This window comes from Cibotium barometz, chromosome 35, assembly GCF_041138505.1.
Source record: "Cibotium barometz isolate CiBa-2024 chromosome 35, ASM4113850v1, whole genome shotgun sequence".
In the NCBI taxonomy this organism is placed as follows: Eukaryota; Viridiplantae; Streptophyta; class Polypodiopsida; order Cyatheales; family Cibotiaceae; genus Cibotium; species Cibotium barometz.
Window position 1 is genome coordinate 44,058,911 of NC_141080.1, and position 24,058 is coordinate 44,082,968.

The following is a 24,058-nucleotide window of genomic DNA, read 5'->3' on the forward strand; positions in this document are numbered from 1 at the left end:
TCTTTCTTTCTTTCTCTCTCTCTCTCCCTTTCTGCCTATTGCGTGAGCACCTTCGCGCTTTGCGCTGCGCGCTGGTAGCCACCCCTTCTCACACTGCGCGTACTCAGATTGTGCCCCTCCCCTCCAGTGGTGCACTGGTGCTTGCTACGCCCCGCGCGCTGTGCGACTAGTGGTGCTCTGCTGTGCATTGTTTTCTTCCTCCCCTCCCATCTGGTGGCATGTTGGTGCCTTCCGCCTTGCGCGCTCCGCCCTGTGCGACGTGTGCTACACTGCTGTGCACCATTCGCCGCTCACTATGCTGCCTGTTGCTGTGCGCTACGCACCTCCGTTATCCCACCCACCCTGCTCAAGCCCTCACTTCCAAGGGGCTGTAGGAGGACTGCAATTTGGGGCTGAGAGAAGGGCTGAATTGGGGACTATTTCTATGGCTGTGAGGGACTGTAGATGCATGTGTTTTCCTTCACCCGGGAGGATGGAGAAGAAATGATGAGATGCTGATTGCTGGAAACTACTGTGGGCTGAAGATGTGTTTGGACTGAAGCGCTTCTTGCTCACAAACGCTGAACTCTGATGATGATCGATTGATGCTTGATGACGATGATTGAATAATCGCAAGGTATATATATACATGAGAGGAGGCTGGTCAGTTTGCTTAAGCAAATCGGCTGGCTTCCTAATAATACACGATCTGAAAATAAGTGAATAATGCGGATTATAATGCTTTTACTGCTGCCGACTGGTCCATAAGGCAGCCGACTGGATCTAGAGGGTGCAAAGTGGCTAAAGGTGTTAGTAGTCATATTCTGTCTGTACCATATTACTCAGTAGGGACTCGGGAGTGGGCCATTGTTGTGGGTGTGCCCACCCGCGTTTGAGCCCACAGACAGATGGGCAAAGTGAAATAGCAAATTCAACCGTTCTTGACTTGCTGAAATCTTATGTATCCGACCGCAAATCGGATTGGGAGAAGTATTTACCACTTGTGGAGTTTGCCTACAACAATACGGTACATACTTCTACGGGCAAGGCGCCCTTTGAGATTATCTATGGCAAGGTGGTACTACCACCCATCCTTCGTACAAAGGATGAAATTTTTGCAGCAGATGAGTATGTCAGAGACTTGGATACTGCATTTGCACAGGTACAGACAGCCATAGAGAGGTCTCAAACCAAGAATAAAAAGGCAGCTGATAAGCATAGAAGGGATGTACAATTCAAACAAGGTGATTGGGTCTTGCTAAAATTTGAAAAGGCACGCCTTCGGAAGAGGCCAGGGAAAGAGGGAAAGTACCCTAAGCTTTCCAACAGGTACTATGGACCTTTTCAAATCTTGGAGAAGATCAATGATGTTGCATTTCGGCTTGTACTCCCAGATCATTGGAACATGCATAATGCTTTTCATGTGAGCCTATTGAGGCCTTATGGGGGACCGACACCGTTTGATGGTTTTGGAAGACCCACCCGAGGTGGATGAGCTGGAAGAGATTCTTCAACCTGAACAGATTGTTTTTCACAAGGAACGAAAGCTTGCGGGAGGCAAACTTGTTTGTAGGTACCTTGTGAAGTTGAAGAATTATTCAGCTTTGGATGCGAAATGGATGGATGAGGCCTACTTCGAGGATTACCCAGATCTTTTGAAGGCCTATCTGGAGGCTTTTCAGTTGCGGTCAACTGATTAGAAGCCGGGGGGAATGTCACAAACCCCTATATTCTAGGGACATGCGGATGCGTGTCAGGCCTAGAAACATGCGGATGCATGTATGTATTATACCTGGGCATGTGTATGGATCATATGAGTGGATGCATATGAGTCCAAGGACATGGCAAGACATTTGTGGACTTTCGGGCGGTGCCCGTGTGGATTCCGGCCATGCACACATGTTGTGTTATGATGGCAAGCGGAATATTTTCAAGTACAAGAATGATGATAGGTGGTTCTCCAAGTTTACATGTGCACAATGCATAAATGATGCATGCCATAACTTTATTTTACTTTGTGTGACATTGTCTTGCTGCCTGGACAATGCTTGTTATTTTGGCTTGTGAAGTCCGAGGGACCGGGGACGCCTGGGCACCTTGTAGACACGTGTGTGCACTCCTGTTTGGGCCTAAAACTGTGGGCTTATGGGTTTTGCAGGTGGTAAGTGCGTCCACACTCAATTTATAGCTTACTTCATTTACTACTAAGGTTTATTGGTTTGCAGGTCCACACTCATTAATAAGTGGCCGGACAACTTATAATGCGTTTGCATTTGGTTGGACCAAAATTAATGAAGTCCGGACAGCTTATGGCCATTTCCCATTTGGTTGGACCTAAACTTATAGAAACAGGAAAAATGGAGTACTATGGGCTGGACACCTACCTGGACACCTTATGGGGACACATGTATGTACCCACCAGGCCCTTGAGGTGGCATTGGAAAAAGGCGCCTCCCTCAAGAGGCCCTTTTGGGCTGTTTTATTCATTATTCAGCATATGGGAGAGCTGGGTGGAGCTTTGGGAGTTGCTACAGGGCTGGTTGCTTGCTTCCCGGACTCACACAAGCTTGGACAACGATCCCCACACTCTTCTAAAGGGCTGGTTGGTAAATTTCAGACCTGCAATTTCTGGTTATTGCGAGTTTTGGGCTGGTTACAGGTGTCCAAAGTCAACTTGGACAGTACAGGACAGCTCTAGGGACCTCCACAGGGCTGTAGGACCCTTTACAGGTGGATTTCTCGCGACAGAAAGTTGCTGTTCTGGACTGGTTATTGCACAAAACAGGCCGGACAGCATTGGAATATGTGAGCATGGATGTGTCTTAAGGATTCGTGGTATAGCAGGTGCTTAGGGCAAGCATTGGGGACACTTGCTCGCGGAGAACACAGGTTTCTGGATCAGTTTCTCGTGTGGAAACAGGGCCTAAAGATTCATTTACATCTTGTGCAAGGCGGGGTACCTGTGAGGATTGTGATACTCTTGTGCAGGGCGGATGTACCTGTGAAGAGTCTTGTGCAGGGCGGATGTACCTGTGTGTAGGGCAGATGTACCTACAAATTCTCTTGTTTGAAATGTATTCATTCATAATGTATTTGGAAGAATCAGGTGCAGGCTGGTGGTGAATCCCCAGGCACCCGTAATTGTACTTTGCAGACTATTTTGGTAATAAAATCTAAAGGGGGGGGGGTCATCATCGGCCCCTTTATGTGGTGTATTGTCATTTTCAGCTTTGTGGTTGTAATGCTCAAGTGTTAAGTGCTCAGAATCTTGTTCACATTTATACGATTCCAATACACGCATGCGCCTCCCGTTACAGGCCCTCCTCCGATGCCCTCACCTCCTTCCCTTACTCAGGAGGTACCAGCACCGTGGACTACTTGATGGGATCTATGGCTTTGGCACACCTTCTCCCCAACTTCTCCATCCCGCCACCCCCCTTTTGAAGCTGATCATGCCTACCTCTCTTTCACTCTTACATGCGAAGCTGTTCATGCCTACCTCTCTTTCACTCTTACCTGCATGCCACCACCCCCCATCTCACATTACACCCAGGTCCATTTTGATTACGAACTTGACCCTGTTTACTTTGACCACATCGACGACCGACTCCAGGATGTGGAACCTATTGTCCCCCTACCCGCCCTTACATCACAGCTCACCACCATACTCCACACATTTGCCCACTTCTTTCCTCTGCCCACGGCGGTCTATCGCCAAACCACCTTGTGGTTCCATGCCCCAAAACTGTTGGTGTGATGACGAATGCCGCCCACATGCTCCCGATTTAAGCATGAGGTACAGATTGGGCACATCACAAAGCGCCAAACGCAATGGATTTCTCAACGCCTCACCCAACGCAAGAAATGGGAGTTCTTTTCCAACTCATGGTGGACAGCTACCATGTGTGTTGACTTGTCCATCTGTTGTAGTTAGACTAGGAGGATGAGTTATATCAACTCTTCTTAGGGCCGAACTGCAAAGAGGTTTGGAGAAAACTCCCAGAACATCACTCCCCCACACCTAACACTTGCTTGGACACATGGCACTCCTATGCACCCTCCCTTTGTCATATCCCCCATCAGCCACATCTACCCCTGCCACCAGATCCTCGCCCCACCACCTCCACCTTCTTCACAAAGGGCATGGTCCTGAAGGCTATTCGTAGACTACGTAAATTGATTCCCCTACTATATGCAGATGACATCGTCCTCCTTTCAGATATTTAACCGAGGGGCTTCAGAGATAGTTGGATGCCTTACAAGACTTCTGCACCTAGCGGGACCTCTGTGTTAACCTTGGTAAAACCAAGGTAATGGTCTTCAACACCTCCCGCCCCTTCACATCCAGATTGAGCTTCACATACAGAGGGGATCTTGTGGAGATTGTCTCATCCTATGTCTACCTTGATGTCACTTTCAGTGGCCTGCGCTTCATCATGTTGCCCGCAGCACATGCCAGAGTGATGGGAGGATATGTAGACTTGAGCTTACTCCAGCGACAGTGCTTCTAGGCACGTTTCTAGGAGCCCAGGATGAAGGGTTGGTTTTTTGACACCCTTGTCACACCAGCCTTGATGTATGGAGCAGCCTTCTGGGAGCCAGATTTATCCAATGAGGATTGGCACTGACGAGTTAAGAGGCCCCATGTCATGATGTTTTCCCGTATGATCCACAACATACCATCAGTCCACACCAGATTTTCCAAGAAGTGTTTGCTTCAGCCCCAATGGTATGGATGCACTCTTCTAGACAGCCACATACCTCCATCGCATCAGTCACATGGATCCCCACAAGTACCCGAGGCTTGCCCTGGAGTCCTGCAGACAACTAGCACTCGAGGGCCACCTTGGAGTATGGTATGCCTTAGTTTCCACTTGGTTCTTAGTATATGCGCTCTGCATGGACCGCCTCCCACCCTTTAGTACAGTTTGGACTCCCCTTTTCTCCAGCTTTCTCACGAGGACACTGACTGGGTTATCTGGCTAGATCTTCTTAGCCTCTACACCCACTGCACATGGATCACACCTTCGGAGTTCCCAACGAAGATGCACTTTTGCAGAGATCACTTCCTCATGCTCATTGAGGATGGCATGTCCCATGGCATGCAGATTGTGATTGGCTAGATGCGGGTTTCATCCCACCGCCTCAGAGTGGAGACATGTAGAGCTGAGCGTGTCTTTAGAATCGGGGAGCTCATACGAAGACCCAAGGAGGAGACGATCTGTCGATTATACCACATAGAGGTTGAGACAGAGGAGCGCATCTTCAGAATCGGGAAGCTCATACGGAGACTGCCCAGTATACTATGAGATCCGTAGGAGATTTCACACTCTGTTCCATGAGGGATTTGGTCCACTCTGCAGGATGATTGACTTCGTGGACTAGCGTATCCTAGGGATTTTCCTGCTTGAGCTCCGCAAACATAGGGACACTTTCTTGAGAGAGCTTCGGGCCCAACCCAGCCACCTTGACACCTCCCTCGCTAGCTAGCCATCACCAGCTTCTTCCACACCCAAGAGGAGGAGACCCATGCAGAGGATCCCGTGGACCCACCTCGCCCGAGAGGTGTTACCTTGGACTAGGCCTCCACATTCTAGGGTGCCCGATGCCCCTGGCCCCTTGGATGTCGGCCATGATCCCTGATTCCCCTCGTTAGCTCATCCACGACAGGCTGCTTCACTGCCATCGAGCTACCTTTCCACGTGACGTAGCTGAAGGAGACCTCTTGGCCATACTAATTAGCCCCATGCTTGATATTTTGGAGAGTGGTATACCATCTATTGGGGGCTGATGCTCCTCTCATGTTCCATGTTCATAGTATTCCATGATGAGATTTCCATAGACAGTTTTGTATCACCCAAGTGAGATGGCTTTGTTTTGTTTCTATTTTATTTTCCGTTTTGTGATGAGGTATGCCATGGACATTATTGTATCACTTCGGTCTCATAGGCCCATTGGGTCTTTAGTAGATGCTTAATATATCTTTCTTTCTTTCTTTCTACTGACTGTGGCAGTGATTGTATCTAACTGTTATTGCTTCTTTTGGCAGTTCTATGGGAAAGTCGAGGAGGAGATGAAGAACGGTAAAAAGCATCATGAGTGGATACCTGGCGAGATGGTTAGATGTACAATCCTTTTCAGCTCTATGATCCTGATTTAACATTAGTTTGAATGCTGTCGTGTTGTAACATTTTCTCATTTAAGTTGTTGGGATCATTACATTTATTTTATTATTTTGTATGTTTGAAATGAAAAAGAAAAAAAAGACTAAAGAGTATGCATTGCTAGAGTTGCAGGTAGAAGCAGTGGCATATGACAACCCCATCCCTGGATATGATACAAGCAATACAATCAATCTACGGTTATGGGCAGCAAAGCCAAGTGGTGGATTTGATTTGGTAAGCATGCACTGCTAATCCTTGCACGCACACGCACACGCACACGCATGTTTGGATTAAGGGGCTTTGAGGTAATGCCATTCACTTGAACTTTTGAACCAGTTTTGTCAAGCGTATTGCGATGACTTAGTTTGAAGTTCTTAACCGTTTCATGTAGGAAGCATTCAATACTGGAGATTATGTCAATGCTATTCTCAACAAGCAGAGGGCAGAAGCAATCAGCAGCATTCTTTACCCTGACGATCGTTCCTACCAGGTTGCTTTCTTATGTAGTTATTTTATTTAGGACCCATACAGCCATTGCATGGCTTGAATGTTAATCTCTGAATAGTTTCCAAATCATTATTCGTACAAGTTAAAAGGGCATACCTGTATCAATCTGTTTGATTCTCCTTTGGACCCTGCGAATACATGCAGTGAGTGTTCACCTCCATACCTATTTACCCTTGGAAAGGCAATCCATGTTGCAATCGAGGAGGCTGGACCTTTACCCCATGTCACCACTGCATATAACCATTTGTTCCTAAAAGGATCCCATGCTCCTCATGTGACATGGATAGAATCATTTCCACATATGCATGTTAATCTTACTCCATGCAGCAAGATTGTCTGGCTCAAGTCCGCCGATGGGATCTTGTGCCAAGCTTGACAATAGAGGCCATGATGGGGAGGAGAGCATCTTGATATGTGCCTTCAAGATCCACCTCAAACATGGTTCCCATTCACCATGCTTGCTATGCATGCATTGTGTAAGCTGGGAAGAAGGCTGCACACAACCAATGGGTTTGTAGCTTAGTGGTGTGGGTTTGTGACCGGGAGGGGGAGGTCCCGAGTTTAAATCCCCACAGTTTCCTTGGTGGCATCCGGGCCGTTTTCAGCCATAACTGTACCGCCTTCAGGAGGGAGACCAAGCCACCTTTGGGTGTGCACTGAACTTGCTAATATAGAAGGATCTACCCGAAGGAAAAAAAAGAAGAAGACTACACCCAGTGAATGTTGATAACAATGATTTCCTCTGCATGTTTGGATCAATAATCCTAGACCACCCTTGTGGTTTGGGTAATTGACAGTCTCCGAAGCATTAGGTGCCATAGAGTCATGAGAACCGTCTAGATTTGACCAAATTCAGTAAGAATCAGACTCCTAAGTTTCTCTGCACATGCAAAAATAACTTAAAATGATGGTCTCGTATACTTCAGTGTCATAGGAGACATGCAATGCTTTGAGATCCAAGTGGCAGCTGCTGGTTTGTGCTAAAGTCTTGTATCATTAGTTGCGTGTTTGCATAGCCACTAATTGGCTCTCCAAGTCTTAAATTAAAGTCGGCCATTCCAACCAGAGGAAGCTGACAAGATTAACAGCTTGACTTTAGATAAAATTGAGCTTAAAAGCATTTGATGACACATTGTATTATACATTCAGCTTACCCACTTACAATGCAAATGTGTCTTGATTAACGTAGGGGAAGGAGCTGCGCTTGAAGCAGCAATATTTTTTTGTTTCGGCCTCGTTACAAGATATTGTAAGGCGGTTCAAGGACTACCATTCCAACTTTGAGGAATTTCCGAATAAGGTTTTCCTTCTTACAATTTGCAAGCTTTATTACTTTTTTTTTTTTTTTGGCGATCTAGCAACAAAACAGGTTAACCATACGTAATTGTTGGAACCTAAATGAAGATTCATCAATGCTAGGACAAACATCGTCCGTGTTCGCTCTGTTGCAGGTTGCCCTGCATTTGAATGACACCCATCCAGCCATTGCAGTAGCAGAGCTAATGCGGATGCTGGTTGATGATGAGAGTATTGACTGGAAGGAAGCTTGGGGCATTGTTACTAGAGTATTCTCATTCACCAACCACACAATGCTCCCAGAGTCGTTGGAGAAATGGCCTGTGGAGCTGATGGGAAGTCTGTTGCCTCGTCACCTCCAAGTAAGCACGGATTGTTGAGTTTCTTAATGTCAATGACATCTGTTTTTATTGGGGTTTTTTTTTTCCATGAATTCTTTTATATTAAGTTTGATAGAAACAACACAAGTGCCAAGGCTTAAGGAATCAATACACCATGCATAAGCCATATAGGTGGCTGAAAACACCAAGATAAGGTAAAGAACGACTCAGAAAAGAATTGAGAGTCTTTCCATTCACTAAGGGAACTCTTCCTCTTGGCAATCATAGATTTGGTATCTTAGACCAAATGGCCTTAAGTGTATGCACAATACCAGTCCAGATACAAGAAAGGGTAGGATTTGAGTTCTGTCCATGGCCTCTGTGCATCTGGCTTTCGAGATGTGCCAAGCTGTGATGCTAGCCATTATCTCCCAATGCGTATTTATATGAACATGACATTGCCTGAAAACAAAGGCTGAAACTACATCAATATTATGAACATGTATCCTGATAGCCAGACTAAGCTAGCCATGCAATAGATCTCAAAGTGGTATGACCAGTGGTGGTCGAGAGGATTATGTGCTCATATCTACTCCCAATTCTCTTGGATCCCACTGAAGATGTCTGATAGAGCATCCTGCATATAATCAAAATCTTTAAGGTCCAGATGAAGTGTGCTCTGGAAGTGGTTCAATAAAGCAACGCTTTTGAAATTGGGTAAGCAATCCTGCCTGGCTCCATCTGTGCATCCTGGGTAATATTCCATCCTGAAATCTCAACATCTTGCCTTGAGACTGAACTGAGAAAACCAAAAGGTCCCCTCCTTCCTCCCGGGCAGTGCTGATCACTCGAAGAGGACATCTGTGCCGGAGAAGACCTCTAACCATCTGAATGGTCTAGGGGGGTTAATTTCTACACCCACTATTGGGCACTGATGACGTTAGTGGGGATGTTGTAGTATCTAATCTATACTATGCATGATGGAGTTGATGGTTTATTTTCTTGTTTTGACTACCATGAGGTTATAAATTGCGCTTTCTTATAAGGTGAATTTGGGCATGTTCCTGGATTCATCTAGGTGTATATATATTAATTTCTCCTATGAATATGTGTGTCAATGTGTGCAATATTCCTGCTGATCCTTCGAAGATGGTCCACAGCCTGGCTCCTCTGGTTCTTAAGAAGCCTTTTGAAAGCTTTTCATGATCCAACTGAAAAAGGTAGACTAGTGTCTCATTCACATCACTGCATATGTCCTGAAGCTCCAAGGGGATCGTCTCTGATTGCTTCTTCTATGTAATGGGCTGTCTGTTAATCTCATCTCCTGTGATAGAAGCCTTTGCTTCAAGGAGCCTCTCAAACTGCACCAGCCTGTGATAATTGCAGACATCAGACGAAGGAAGGCAACTGATATAGGTTGAGGTAAAAATCCATCTACTACTGTGCCTCCATTCTTCCGTAGAGAAAGGAGTACAAAAAAGGATACCACAAAAGAGGAAGCTCTTCTATAGCTGAGCGCTCATTTCCTGGTAAAAAGCCTCTGGCTACAAGTTTGCAAAGCAAATCTTTGCATCTAATGCCTGGATCAGTAAAGTTAAGGCCTCCCTCATCAAAAAAAGAATTGTCTTTTCAAGCAACTCTGGCTCTAGTATCTCTAAGTGCCATCAAGCCTGGATCACAAGGAATTTCTGACCAATCTCCTGAGCTGTCCTATGCGTCCATGAGAATAATACCATCAGGACGTAACAAACCAAGCAGTGACCAATAACACCTGGTTCACTACTACCAGCTTGGAGGCTAAATCCAACCTCCAAAAAGGAAGCTTCTTGTGGATGCTCTCAAGAACTGGGGCAAACTGATGAGCAGAGGAAATATTGATACCCACTTGACAACCCAAGTACTTGACACGAGTTACCCCCTGGATCCAAGTGTATGAACTTCAACAAGGAACATGCCTATAATCGACTCAAAAACCACAAGACTTATGCCAATTGATAAGTGCTCCTGACGCATGGCAAAATTATCCAAGACCAACATGGAGGACTCAACGTTTGTATGGGAGGCATCTACGAAAACTGTTTTATCATCCTTAAGCTCACTATCGAAAAGATCCTCATCGGGTCCAATCAGGAGACTGACCGGATTGGGGGACTTAAACCTAAATTCCCAGCTTTTGACCACGAAAATCTACTCTCAGCCTTTGCCACAACAGATACAATGAAAGGGAGAGGGGGCATCCATGGCAAATTGATCTGGAAATCTGAAATCTCGCCCCTCTAACTCGGTTAATAAGTATGTAACTGTGAGCTGAGCCTAGTTTCCATCTGACAGCCGCCAGCCATGGAGGGGACCACCTTCCCCAGCTATATGAATTGGATACGCCACTATGGCGGGGTGACAGATCCTTCGATGGCCTCACTCCATTTGGCACATGCCATGCTTTTCAGGTGATGAAATTCCACCTCTAGCTTATAGGGATCTCTGGGGTCCACCGAGACACCAGGACTAAGGGAGGCAAGGGTGGCCGAAATCAGAAAGTGTAAGTTGAAGGGCAAGACCTGTGCCATCCTCCTCATAAAGTAAATTTCCTCCCACCTCCATGGCCCAAGCAATCACACCCCACATGACAAAGTAGAGAGTGTTGGGTTGGGAGGTTAAGAAGCAGAGAATCATCCACCAAACATGCTGCTCCTTTCGGCAATTCCAAAGGGTAGTGGGTGTGTGACTCCTAGAGAACACCACACCGACTGCATGAAGCTAAATGGCTTGTGATGGCCTACCATGTGCTGACCTATTGAAAAAAGGAGACACTTGGGGCCTTTGACCAAATGGTGGGTTTGCACCACTACCACTCCCTTAGGTCCCATTGGAAATGGGTGGTTCTCCCAAAGCTGTAGATGCCATGATGGGTCATTTGCAACTTCAAGAGGGAATGGGTCAATGTTCCATCTGCGGTTATGGAAACCAACTATTCTCATCCCCTGTGGGTGGGAAGGATAGTTCTGAGGCCTTCTCTGAGAGAGTTACACAATGGGCTGTAGCCGGGGGGCCTTGACTGCCGACTACCAAGGGGGGGACTCCCAAATATTGAAGATAACCAATGGAATGTCGTGCTAGGAGAAAGAGTCAACCCCTATTGGATGGAGAGGCAACCCTACCGGAATGCGCCAATTCACAGCAATGGCCAAGTTGATGCCAAGGCGTCGATGGGCACCACCACCTGGGGGGGGGTGTCTGGGCATGTTCCTATGTGAAAAGGACTCTGGGATTCCAGGGGCCCAAAATAGTACAAGTACTGAGAACGGGGGTTTTCCATCTGGCATGCATGTGCATAAGTCATGGATGCATGTGGATGCATTAGTGGATTTTTGCTAGAGAATCACCTATTTCCGTGTCCTGCCTGCATGGATACCTGAAGAAATAGGTAGTCCTGGGACGCTTGGCATTGCATGCTGCCTATCCCTAGTGAAGTGCCCTTGTGAAAAGAGGCCAAAGCTAGTACATTTTATGGTGACCAAGTTATAAACTCATGTGTTCACATTCATTTAAATGAGGTTGGACATTATTACTAGTCTTGGGCATCATATGTGAAGGAACAACTTATTCAGCATTAAAAGACTCGTGTAGAGAAGGAAACAAATAAAAATTGCCAGCCATTTCCAAAGGAAACTTTCCATTTTTGTGGCTCTTTAACCTGTCCACCCTGCATCCGTGCAAACAAGCTAGCCTACGTGCTTATCTACACTGGTCCTTCTCAACCTATAAAGAAGTCGACATGTTCCCCCACGCCAGAGGCTAACAGTATGGTTCCTCCCAAACGACGGCTACTGCTGTGCGAATCTCTTCCTTCGAAGATTCTGCTGTACGGTTAATTCCAGCCACTTGCTGCCGCCTGCTGTGCGGTTGATCCCTGCCGCCTATTGTACAGTTGATTTCAGCCTTTTGCTGTATGGTGGCTCCAACTGCTGTACCTGTTGTATGACCCTTCCTCGACTGCCATACCTGCTGTTTAACTTCAGCGACTATACTTGTTGCACAGCTGTTGTTGTGGACACCTAGTTGCTCTTTAGGGTTTCCCAAGAAGAGCGGCAGGGTATCCAGACTGCTGGACAGAACATATAAGGCAACCCGATGTTTTCATGCTTGTGTTGGAAATCTGGTGCATAGCACCCTCATACTTGTACTAAAGAAATACTATGTGGAATTCAGTGTGATTTTCTCATTCATTTGCAAGTGTATTCAATCTAGGATCGGTACTTTTGGGTGCCTGAGCCGTTACAATGGTATGAGAGCCTAGGTTCTCAAAACAAAAATTAAGGCAAAGGCATCCCCCATCCCTCTTGTACAACTTTCAAATCATAGGGAACTTAGCATGTGAAGTTGAGTGGATAGAAGGGAAATACCAGTAGGGGATCAAGAATCAAGAAGAGTACCATCTCCAATAGATTGAGGAATTGAAGGAGGAGCTTCTTCAAAAAGAGGGCTTAATTGATGAGTTACAGTAAAATCAAGAAAAGGACTCTTTGGTCAAAAATTTTCATGATAGGTTGGGAGATTGGGCTAGGCATGAAGGTCTTAATCCAAGAGAGGTGGTCATTGCTTTCTTGCTAGAAGAGGGTTACCAATTATCTCGGAATTCCTCAGGGGTATTCATTGAAGAGCCTAAGGACAAACAGGATTCACTTATCAAGTTTCAAGCTCCCGCAAACTACTAGGTGCACATTGAAGTGAACCAGTCAGCAAGTGCTCCACAAAAGAGGAAAAGAACCCTCATGAGTGGAGGCGACTCTCCAGAAACAGATGCATTTGGGGGCACAGGTTCGTCCAGAGGAAAGGCTACGAAAACCGAGAACAAATCAGCTTTTCAGAAGGCCATGCAAGAGAAGATGAGTGCTTGATTTTCTCCTGCCATGCAAGCATTCCAAGTTCCACCCTATGTTCCTCAATAAGGGCTTGGTAGGTCTTGAGGGCATATCAACTTGGGTTTACATAAACCCAACTTATTATATCCTTTTGAAAATTTTCAATCTTATCTAGTAGACTAGAAATAGCTTAAGCTTTTGGTTTTGATAATCAACTGGTGTGACCAGTTAATAACAAATAAAACTATGGTTATGCTCCATGGTGCATGTATATGCAGGACTCATATTTTAACAAAGGCTTAAAGCCAAGTTGCTATCTAATATGATGTCATTCAAAATGTCCAATCTATGGAATGTGGATATGCAGTTATACATGGTTTTTCTTCTTGGAAGAATGTTTTATCCTTCTTCTAACATATATGAGATAGACAACTCCCTTTGTTGGGACGTCTCTATTTTACATGTCTCAATGGCCAAGTGATACCTTCATCATTGCCTTTATTTGGGAATCGTTTATACAGTGGATTTCCTTTGATCGAATGGTACATGGGCACATGACTGTTCTTACAGTTATCTCTTTGGTATCTTGGATTTATCTCCAACATGTGTCGATGCAAAGTTGCAAATCCTGTGGGCACATCAAATATTTATAGTATCCCCTTGTATAATCACTTGGGTAACAAAGGACAATATCCTTGCTAAGTAGCTTGGATAGAAGCAGATTCCTTCCTTGCTTAGTGGCTTGGAGACCTTTCCTAAGTGGCTTAGGGATAGTGTTGTGAGACTGTATACAGACTCGAGAGATCCACTCAAGCGAGGCTTGTGTGAGACTGGTTAGAGGCTTGAGAGACCCACTCAAGTGAGGCTTGTGTGAGACTGGGTATTGATCTGAGAGACTCCACAGCCAAGAAAATGCTTCATTGATGTGATCAGTAAGTCCTATATATATGACTTGAACCTAACTCTTTCCCCGTAGTGTGATATAGATGTCCAATTGGGAGTTAGCTGGTATATAGTTATTTCTTATGGCTGGATGGCCTTTTTGAGATTCTAGTATGACTAGATTCAGGCTCATCTTTTTGGATGAGAACAACTTTGCTCACTCACAAGGGAGCCATTCATAGTTGCAGACGACTGTTTAGAAGGCGGGAAAGATGTCACCAATTTGGGCATGTTCCTATGTGAAAAGGGCTCTGGGATTCCAAGGTGCCCAAAATAGTACAAGTATTGAGAATGGGGGATTTCCATCTTGCATGTATGTGCATAAGTCATGGATACATGTGGATGTATTAGTGGATTCTTGCTAGAGAATGATGTGTTTTCATGTCCTGCTTGCATGGATGTGTGAAGGGATAGGTAGTGCGAAGGACGCCTGGCATTGCATGTTGCCTATCCCTAGTGGATTGCCCTTGTTTGCTGACGAATTTATGGTATTTTACAGGGTTTAAAGCATGTGAAAAGAGACCAAAGCTAGTACATTTTATGGTTACGAAGTTATAAACTCATAAGGCTGGACATTATTACTAGTGTTCGGCATCATATGTGATGGAACAGCTTATTTAGAAGTAAAAGACTCGTGTAGAGAAGGAAACAAAAAATTGCCAGCCGTTTCCAAGGATTTACGTGGCTCTTTAACCTGTCCACCCTGCATGCGTGCAAACAAGCTAGCCTACATGTCTATCTAAACTGGCCCTTTCTCAACCTATAAAGAAGTCGACATGTTCCCCCACGCCAGGGGCTAATGGTACGGTTCCTCCGAAGCGACGGCTGCTGCTGTGCGAAACTCTTCCTCAAAGACTCTGCTTTACAGCTAATTCCAGCCACTCCCTGCCGCCTGTTGTACGGTTGATCACTGCCGCCTGTTGTATAGTTGATTCCAGCCACTTGTTGTACGGCGGGTCTCAACTGCTGTACCTGTTGTATGACCCTTCCCTGACTGCCATACCTGCTGTTTGGATAACTTTAGCAACTGTACGGGTTGCACAGCTGCTGCTGTGGACACCCAGTTGCTGTTTAGGGGTTTCCAAGAAGAGCTGCAGGGTATCCAGGGCTGCTGGACAGAACATATAAGGCAAGCCGACTTCAATGAAGATGTCTACTTAGGTGTCTTTGCTGCTATACAGAATACTCTGCGTTGGTGGTCTTCCCTACTGCTGCACCATGGTTCTGGGTAGTTTCTCTCCTTCAAAAAGTTAGAGGAGGTTACTCCATTTGAAGTCTCTTCGAGGATAGAGAGCAAAGATTCATTGAAGATCCTCCATGAAGGAAGACATGCTTCTCACAACAAGGTTTTCTTAGAGGGAGGAATGGATCAGTGAAGAACTCTCAAGAGGAAAGGATTCCCAGGTGAACCTAATCCTAGTTGTATAGCTTGGATAAGGTTTCTCTTGTTTTCTTTGTTATTGTTTTCATGCTTGTGTTGGAAATCTGGTGCATAGCACCCTCATATTTGTACTAAAGAAACTCTCTGTGGAATGAAGTTTTTTGTAAGGGGGGGCGGCCCATTCCGGCCCCAGAGATGTGTTGAGAGAAGCTAGCTTATCTTCAGTGTGATTTTCTCATTCATTTGCAAGTGTATTCAATCTAGGGGGGGTGAGGGGTGGGGGGGGGGGTGAAACATAGCCAAGAGACTACTGCTTGTGCCAGGCTTGAGATGAGATGCCCCAAGGAGATGTGGGAGAAGGCTCCAAACGAGGGAGGAGAGATGAGCTCATTCCACATCAAGGATTGGCGAAAACGCTCCTCATCACATGAGGGTGGTAATAAGAAGAGAGCAAGGTGTAGGGCTTCCCAAGTGTGGAAGGAGCTGTCCACAAACTTGTCCTCTTCAAAAGAGCTATTGGATTTGTGGATAGGGACGGTGGGGAAGATTCATTTGATGATGGTTGCCATGGGCCATTGCAAGAGGGGGTGCGGGCAAGAAGAAAATTTATCCATGGCTCTCTTCTCGGCTGTAGGCTGCGGGAAATAAGCTTGCCCTACAAATCTTTGGATTGAGAATGCCATGCTCCCCCCTTTGTGGGGATTGGACAATGACTTTCTAGGCCCCCTTGTTAAATATTAATAGTGATTAATGTATGAATAAACCAGTGCTAGGTGGTTGTGTAAACTAGCACTCTAGTGTGTGTAAGATTAGGTTTAAATGATGCAACTCTAGTATGTGTGAATAGCTGCTAGTGTGTGGGTTCCTTTTCATGTGGGGGAACCTCTTAGAAGGATCTTTTTTTTTTCGTACACACCCGGGGCCCACTCAAGTGGGTGGAGCCGATTTCCCCTTCCAACAATTAGCCAATTATCATGGTCGGGCAAGGGCCACGTACCATCGGGCAAGAGCCACGAATTAGGCATCCCCCATGACCACCGCGATGAGTCGAGCGCTGGAACAGCGGAGGGGTCTCGTATGGATCCTCCTATCTCGGGTGATCCACCACCCGAGGAGGAGTAGTCACTCGAGTGTTCAAGGGGCAAGAGCCCGAGCAACCAAACACATCAAGCGAGCATAGGTGTCCCTTTTATAACATGAGAGAGCCTAGTGGGACTTGAACTCATAACCTAGTGGTTACAAGTCACAAGCTTGACCACTACACTAACTCAGTTGGGACCTCTTAGAAGGATCTTATGTAAGCAATGATGTGTAAAGGTGACCCCTTTGAGGAACACTTGGCATCATGCCTTGACATGTGGCATGTGTGGTGGCAGCATGTGCACACGCTTTGTAAAGGGAAGCCTCTCGTGTAAAAAGGACTATTATGCTCTCCAAGACTCTTGTGTTCTTACCCTTAATCCTTTGTTTAATGTGCTGATTATCTTGTTGGTCATACAATCTCTCTCTCCCATTAGTCGTGCTTCTTGCCCATTCTCATCTAGGGACCAATGGTGGTATTAGAGCCACCGCCTCCAGCAGCTGTTTCTAGCATAGTCACAAGGGAACGTCGTTCCAAGCTCTTGGAACGGGGGAACGCGTTCCATAGAGATAGCCGTTCCCGTTCCCGTTCCAAAATGGCACCGCAGACCATGTAAGAAATATAAGTGAACTATGTATCATGTAGAACACATCTATGCATTATCATGGCCACTACTGAGATGGTTTGAGGTTCTTTCTTTACTATGCCTCTTTCCAAAGCATTTACAGATATATAAAGTAAATTTATAAACACATTTATGCAATGATGTGGCGTTCCCGATTCCGTTCCCTTTTATTCAAGCTTTTCGTTCCCGTTCCAAACAGTCATCCGTTCCCCAAAACGTTCCCGTTCCCTTGTGACTATGGTTTCTAGTCGCTGCCGCCCACACAGAGGTGCTGTTGCCGTGTATTAGGCTGGTTGTGCCGCTGGTTCAAAGCTGCATGCCACTAGATGGGCGGCTCTAGTGGAACATCTTGTATACATAGGTACATAAAGTTTGGGGCTTTTTTTTTCGCATCCATCATTTTTGTCAAATTCAAAGCTTGTGTGTTGCATTTTTTGGGGATTCTTGTTTAAAGGGGTGAATCATTGTAGTCGAAGGCTCCACAGGCACTCTTGTTCTTGTGCAAATATCTCTGAGCTTTTTTTTGCTCATACATCATGTTCCTGGTATACTTCAGCAATCACATCCTAAATTTTGACAAATCCCAGTGTCTTGTGTACACATTCGAGTCATCATTCAGTATTTTCTTACAAGCGTATAGGGTACCTCAAGGGTTGTTGATAGCCAAGGGGTGATGGGAGATTGTCACTGGGGATGAACCTCGTCATCAATAGCAGCATCCATAGCAAGTGGGGCCAGAACAGTTGCTCAGGCGGTTGCGAGAATTCTAGAGGGTCCTCCTTCCGCTGAAGTACAATGTAGGTGGGATTCTCTAGATGCCAAGGCGGTGTCCATGATTGCTTCTCAGTCAAACCGGTCATCATACCTCACATTCGATCTTGCAGTTTTGGTAGAGATGCATTGTTGGTCCCGAGACCATGTTCCAATCCTGTAATGAAGCACAAGTCATATACTTGATGCGGAAGCTGGACAACTTGACCATGAATGAGGGTGATTCCATCGCCGATCATCTTACCAAGATAACAAACCTAAAAGAACAACTGCTGGATATAGATGAGGTAGTTGATAACAGGAAATTGGTCACCACCATTCTTAATTTCTTATCTAAGTCCTATCACAGTTTTCATACTTCTTTGAATCTTTCTATGAGAGGAGGAGGCAATCCTATATCCTTTGAGGAGCTGGTTGGATTAGTTCTCCATGAGAAAAAGACAAGGAAGAACAAATCCACTGGTGATGCAAGCAGAGTAGACCAAGCCTTTTTCTCTAGGAACAAATGCAGAGTAGACTCGTCACACACGGTGACACCAAGAAGAAGAAAGGAAAGTGTCATTACATCGAAGAGTCTCGGAAGAGACTTGCAAAGTTGAAAGCTAATGAAGACTCTCCAAAATGTAAACTGCTCATGTAACTCCGCTATGAAGAGGTTAGAAAAGGGTCACACACTCCTTACCTCACTCTGTACAGTGAAATTTCAACAAAACAAGAAAATGAAAAAATTTAGTACGTGTTACCAACTATAAACTAATGAAATGCTCTGCAACATAAAAATTCTGAATGTAGAAAGGCATTAAGAACCAAGCATTTGATGCCATGACAAAGCAGCAAGGACTCATTAGAGTTTTATCTAAATGAGATGAAAATCTACAAGAAGATCAAGATAGCAGAGAGAAAGCTACGACCAAAATTTTCCCTTAGAAAGAGTAACTACATGGAAGAAATGCAAAATTAGTCATAACTCACACAGGTTTTATCCCAATGGAATGAAACTTTATCACATGATAGCTATGATAGAGATGAAGCTACTTGTAAATTTTGGTGGAGAAAGAAGCAAAGTAGCACGATATTTGGCAAAAATGAATTCTGCCCAAGAAAAAAGAAGGGGGAGAGAGGGATGAAAAAGGGAAGAAATGCAATAGGGGGGAAAGTGAAAAGTTGAGCATTAAAAAATGGGCAAAGGCTGGCGCTTTGAGTGGGAGATAGGGAAGAACTTCCCTCTCATGCCTTGAATGAGGACCCAACGACTAGAGGGCTGAGACTGCTTGAATCCAAGTTGCCAAAAACCCATCTCGAGCATGATTGCTTCCAACCTCTCAACTTTTATCATAGGGCTTCTCAAAGCTGAGGAAAAGAATCGCAAGACCCTTTGGTTGAATTTGGGTCAAGGCTGTTGCCTCTCGAAAGGTGACGATATTATCCAGGATACTTTGATCCCAGGATAAAACCCGTTTGTGTGCCATGATTGAGGTCTGGGAGATGAGGTTGAAGATGACGACTAATCACCTTGGTGAGAATTTTGTAATCAGTGCCAAGGAGTATGATGGGGCATGATTGTTGCACCTTGAATTGAGCACCCCCGTCTTTAAGGATCAGATGGATAAGGCCCTCACCTGACCTCATTGAAAGCCTCTTGTAGGCCCTTCTTCATAAGATTCCAATTTTGTTGGAAGAGGGAGTCGAGAAGCCCATTTTCACTTCCGGTGGGTTAAAGCATGAAGAGCTTGCTCGATTTCATCTTTGGAGAATGGTGAGTCCAAGAAACTTTTCTTGCTGGGCCACAAGACAACTCGCGTGCTGCCATACCCTTTGGCGGGAGTGGTCTTGAAGCGATGAGGGTGGGCTGTCCAAAGGAGCTGGCCATAGAAGTTAGCTAGGATGGCTCAGACACGGGGGCAGGTGTAGACATCTTGTTATGATTACATTTCACTTAGGATAGAGGGGTGACCATAGGTGGGATAGTTCTAGCTAGTTAAGAAAGCACAATCATCTTGAGCAAATTTGATCTCTGCTGAGGTCTCTACTTCTTCATCACTTGATTTATCGGTACCTGAAGAAGTGCCTTCTGTGCTTTGTTTATGAAAAAACAATCTTTCTCTTCATGCATTGTTTTTCCACAGAAGTTGTAGGACTGCGTAGGAAAATGCCTTTTTAGATGTGAGCCATTGAAGGGAGCTTTTGAACCAAACTTCTTAAATCCTCCTTTGTTGAAAAATGCTCCTTCTGACATACTTTGCCTCTGCTTAACTTTGTTAAACTCCTCGAGTAAACATGCTTCAACATCCATCAATGTAGGTACAGGTAAGTTGGTAAGAGTAGTAACAATGTTACTATATTCTTCCTCAGGGAGACTTTTTAGAAGAATTGCTATGATAACATCTTCCTCAATGTGTGTTTCTTGATACCTGCCAGTTGGGTTAAGATACTCTTGATGTAATTTAGATGAGCTGGAAGGGATTCTTTTGGATTCATCTTCAGTTCAAAGAGTCTAATAAGCAAACTGATTTTTGAGTTTTTAGATTGAGCTCCGAACAAAGTATCAAGAGTATTCCAGGCCTCTTGAGAAGCTCCTTTTCCATCTATATGATGGATGTACTTGTCACTTAAACCTAAGGCAATGATTGCAATTCCTTTTCATCCTTGCTAGCCAAGATGCTCTCCCCTTCTCTGGTGGTAGGCATTCTTTCTTTTCTATTTGTAACACCCCACAATCCCTTCTTCATTAGCATAAATTTAATTTTGGTTTACTATGTATGGATGTACTTGTCACTTAAACCTAAGGCAATGATTGCCAGTGCCTTTTCATCCTTGCTAGCCAAGATGCTCTCCCCTTCTCTGGTTGTAGGCATTCTCTCTTTTCTATTTGTAACACCCCACAATCCCTTCTTCATCAGCATAAATTTAATTTTGGTTTACTATGTATGGAAACAACTACCTTCAAACTTTTCAGATTTGGATGAGTTGGACATGATGTGGGTAGGTCTTACCACTTGGAAAAATGGTCCAAGGACAATGTCTATAAGCCCTTAAGAGAGATCAAAGATTGAAGATTAAAAACCTACTTTCCCGTACAAATGCATGTGTAGCAAGGAAATCAGAAAAACCCATCTTTTTTTTGCATCACTTAATAATAAGATTCGGCTTTGGATTTGGCTTTAGATTTCTTGACCTTTTTTCTTTGTTTGATATATCTTGCATTGGAAGACTCACTTGGTGAAGGCATAAGTGATACCTTACTAATTATCCACAGGTTGTTGGTGACTAATCAATCATTAATCATTGATTAGTGAAAGATTGATATTTTTGGAGTAGAAAATAGTGGCATCTTGGAGCTTTCGATTGAACGCCTTCCACATGTTTTCTTTAAGAAAGATCCAAGGGAAAGAAATAGCACTCTATGTGCTTATGATTTAAGCCCATAACCATTGTATTAAACAAAGTAATCAAGCTTTAATCAAGATGTTACCAAAACATGTCTCTGAAGGTTGCACAGAGCTGAAGTGAGTAATGCAATCCACCATTTGTCAAACGGACAGCACCAACGGATTTGCCATGGTCGAAACCTGTGAGTACTTGAGAAATTAGGCCGAAACTCCATGGATAGTGCGCCATTGCGTTTCCCAAAAAAATGCAGGTTTTGTTTATAGCGAAGATATCAGCAACTTGGCGCCTCCATTGATTCAATTGAGGAGCTCCCCCTTTGCGCCTCTGAGCTGGGCAAAGGCCTCCAGTTGTAGTATGGTGAATGGTGAGGTGTGGGAGAAGGAGTCAACCCTCCATGGGCTGGAGGCAAAGAGGTAACAGACCCACAAGCTTCATTTCTAGGGTTTTTGAAGTTTATCACAAGCTAGATCATGACTCTGATACCATGTTGGAATCCATGATGAATGAAGAGAGAAGAAGCAAGAGCTCAACACAATAGCAATGTAGAGTGGAGAGACAAGTCTCATATTGGTAGCCAACCTATTCACAAAAGTGATTAAAAGATGATTAAGGGATAATCCCATCTACCTAATCCAAAAAGTGTATCAAAAAGAGCACCCGTTGCCTAGAATGGACCACAACCAAAAGACTCTTTCACATGCTATGGCTGTCTCTTGACCATAGAACCATATGCCCATATCCCCAATGTCACTTCTAACACCTTTGTCTTTTAAACATCACTTACACTAGGGCAATGACACATGGCAGGCCTATGACATCATTGCTTATTACATTCACACATAATATCTAGCTATAAGTGGCTGTGAGAGGTTGTTCACACACATAAACACACTAACACATCTAAGGGTCGTTTCACACACGTGAGACTCTGAATATCCAATAAACCCCCCCCCCCCCCCCCCCCCCCCCCCCCCCCCCCCCCCTTTGCAGTGAAGGTGGTGAGACCCTTACACAAGAAAAGATGCTACCACCTACCCCATTCATGTTGCCTTAGAGCCAGACTCACCATGTGTCACCTCTCTTGCCACGGTCATAGAGTCTATCTAGTTAGGGTTTTGGACCGAAGTAGGGAGGTCAATACTTTGTCATGCCCCTAGCTCCTAACATGAGATTTATATGAGAAAGGAGCCTTTTATAACATTATGGCCCTTTAAGACACACATGAAAAACACATAGGAGTATTACATCTCGGGTAGAGAACCCAACAAAACTCACAAAAAAAAGGGGGACGTAAGAAGCCCAATCATAGTCTTCCTTTGAGGGAGACTTGGACGGTTGCTGCGTTGATTTCTTCGCTCGGCTCCTCTTCTTTAGCTATCAGATTTGCATGCTGCTTCTCCTGCTCTTTCTCAAGATTTTTAAAGCTAGTTCTTAATTCTTAATTCTTCACTGTTTTCCATCTTAAGATCATAAAAATTAAGCTTCAAAAATACTTTGTAATTAGTAATTTTGTTTCCAAAGATACCTTGTAACTTGTTCTAGATTTGGTTGGCCATTGATTTGAAGTTGACACGATCCGCAAGTCCGAGGCCGATGATGGCGATTGCCTGTTGATTGTCGATTTCAACTATGGTCCCTCAGTCGGAGGAGCACTCTCATCAGTGGAGACAATCTCCCATAGTCCTTCCCACATCAAGAGTAACTGCATCTTGGTCTGCCATGTCAGAAACCTAGTTCTTGAGAACTTGTCCACAAGATAAATGCTTGATGAAGTTGCCCAATCCATTTTGAAGGTTTATGCAAAGGGTACCAAGACTAGAAGCAGCAGCACTAGGTTCGCCGGTGGGCCTAGTAGGCAAGGTCCGCTGTTGGGTGAAGCTCCGCCTTGGTCATGCAAAGATCAGACTGTCACCAAGGGGGAGATCCGTGATAACATTGACTTTGAATCTACAGGTACATAAGCGTGTTGTTGACGTGATGCCAGGTCGTGGGCGGCTGGACCGGATACTCAGTGTTGTTGACTAGGCAGCGATAGGAGTTGCTGATAGGTGTCGGGTAGAAGTAAGGTCTCAACAGCCACACTACAAGGTCGGTGGCAAGCAGAACCAACCGTGATGGTGACAAGAAGTCAGCACACACACTTGGTGTCAGGTACAGTGGACATCATCATGTTGACCTCGAGCCTTGTAGTGGCGATCTCAAGCATCAATTGACATAGGCGGCGAAGAGCAACAGGTTCGCAAGTAGGCTCTGATACCAATTTGCAGGAAACCAGGGTGCACGAACGAGCTATGGCGGGTGATAGTCAGTTGTCGTGTAGAGAGAGAAAGGGTGAGAAAAGTGAACTGTAGAAAGAAAGAAAGATATATCAAGCGTCTAAAAGACCCAATGAGAGAGAGAAAGAAAGAAAGAAAGAAAGATTTTATTAACGTCTTCCAAAAGACCGAACTCGGCCTATGAGACAAATTGGTGTACCTGTATGGGGTATCCTCTGTCATCCCAACAAAATGAAAAAGTACTGAACTAAAAAGCTGAATCTGGGTGTGCAATAAGTACAATGAGTGGGGGAGGAGATGGAGCTCTACTACTAGGAGAATGCAAAGCTATATGCATGGAGAGAGAGAGAGAGAGAGAGAGAGAGAGAGAGAGAGAGAGAGAGAGAGAAATGAAATGAAATGATATATTAACGTCTCTAAGAGGCCATAGTGGGCCTATGAGACCAAAACTGAGAGTACATTTG

At 44.9% G+C, this 24,058-nt stretch overlaps 1 protein-coding gene across 2 annotated transcripts in view; it reads left to right on the forward strand.

Annotated features, from left to right (window-relative positions):
* LOC147618486 (uncharacterized) overlaps positions 1 to 24,058 on the forward strand; it is a 129,660-nt gene that overhangs the window by 65,484 nt on the left and 40,118 nt on the right. For both annotated transcript variants that reach the window (XM_086774916.1, XM_086774917.1), the window contains exons 6-10: positions 6,029 to 6,097; positions 6,276 to 6,377; positions 6,535 to 6,633; positions 7,840 to 7,950; positions 8,102 to 8,308. In XM_086774916.1, the coding sequence (XP_086631042.1) occupies positions 6,029 to 6,097; positions 6,276 to 6,377; positions 6,535 to 6,633; positions 7,840 to 7,950; positions 8,102 to 8,308 (588 nt within the window). The remainder of the gene's footprint in view (positions 1 to 6,028; positions 6,098 to 6,275; positions 6,378 to 6,534; positions 6,634 to 7,839; positions 7,951 to 8,101; positions 8,309 to 24,058) is intronic.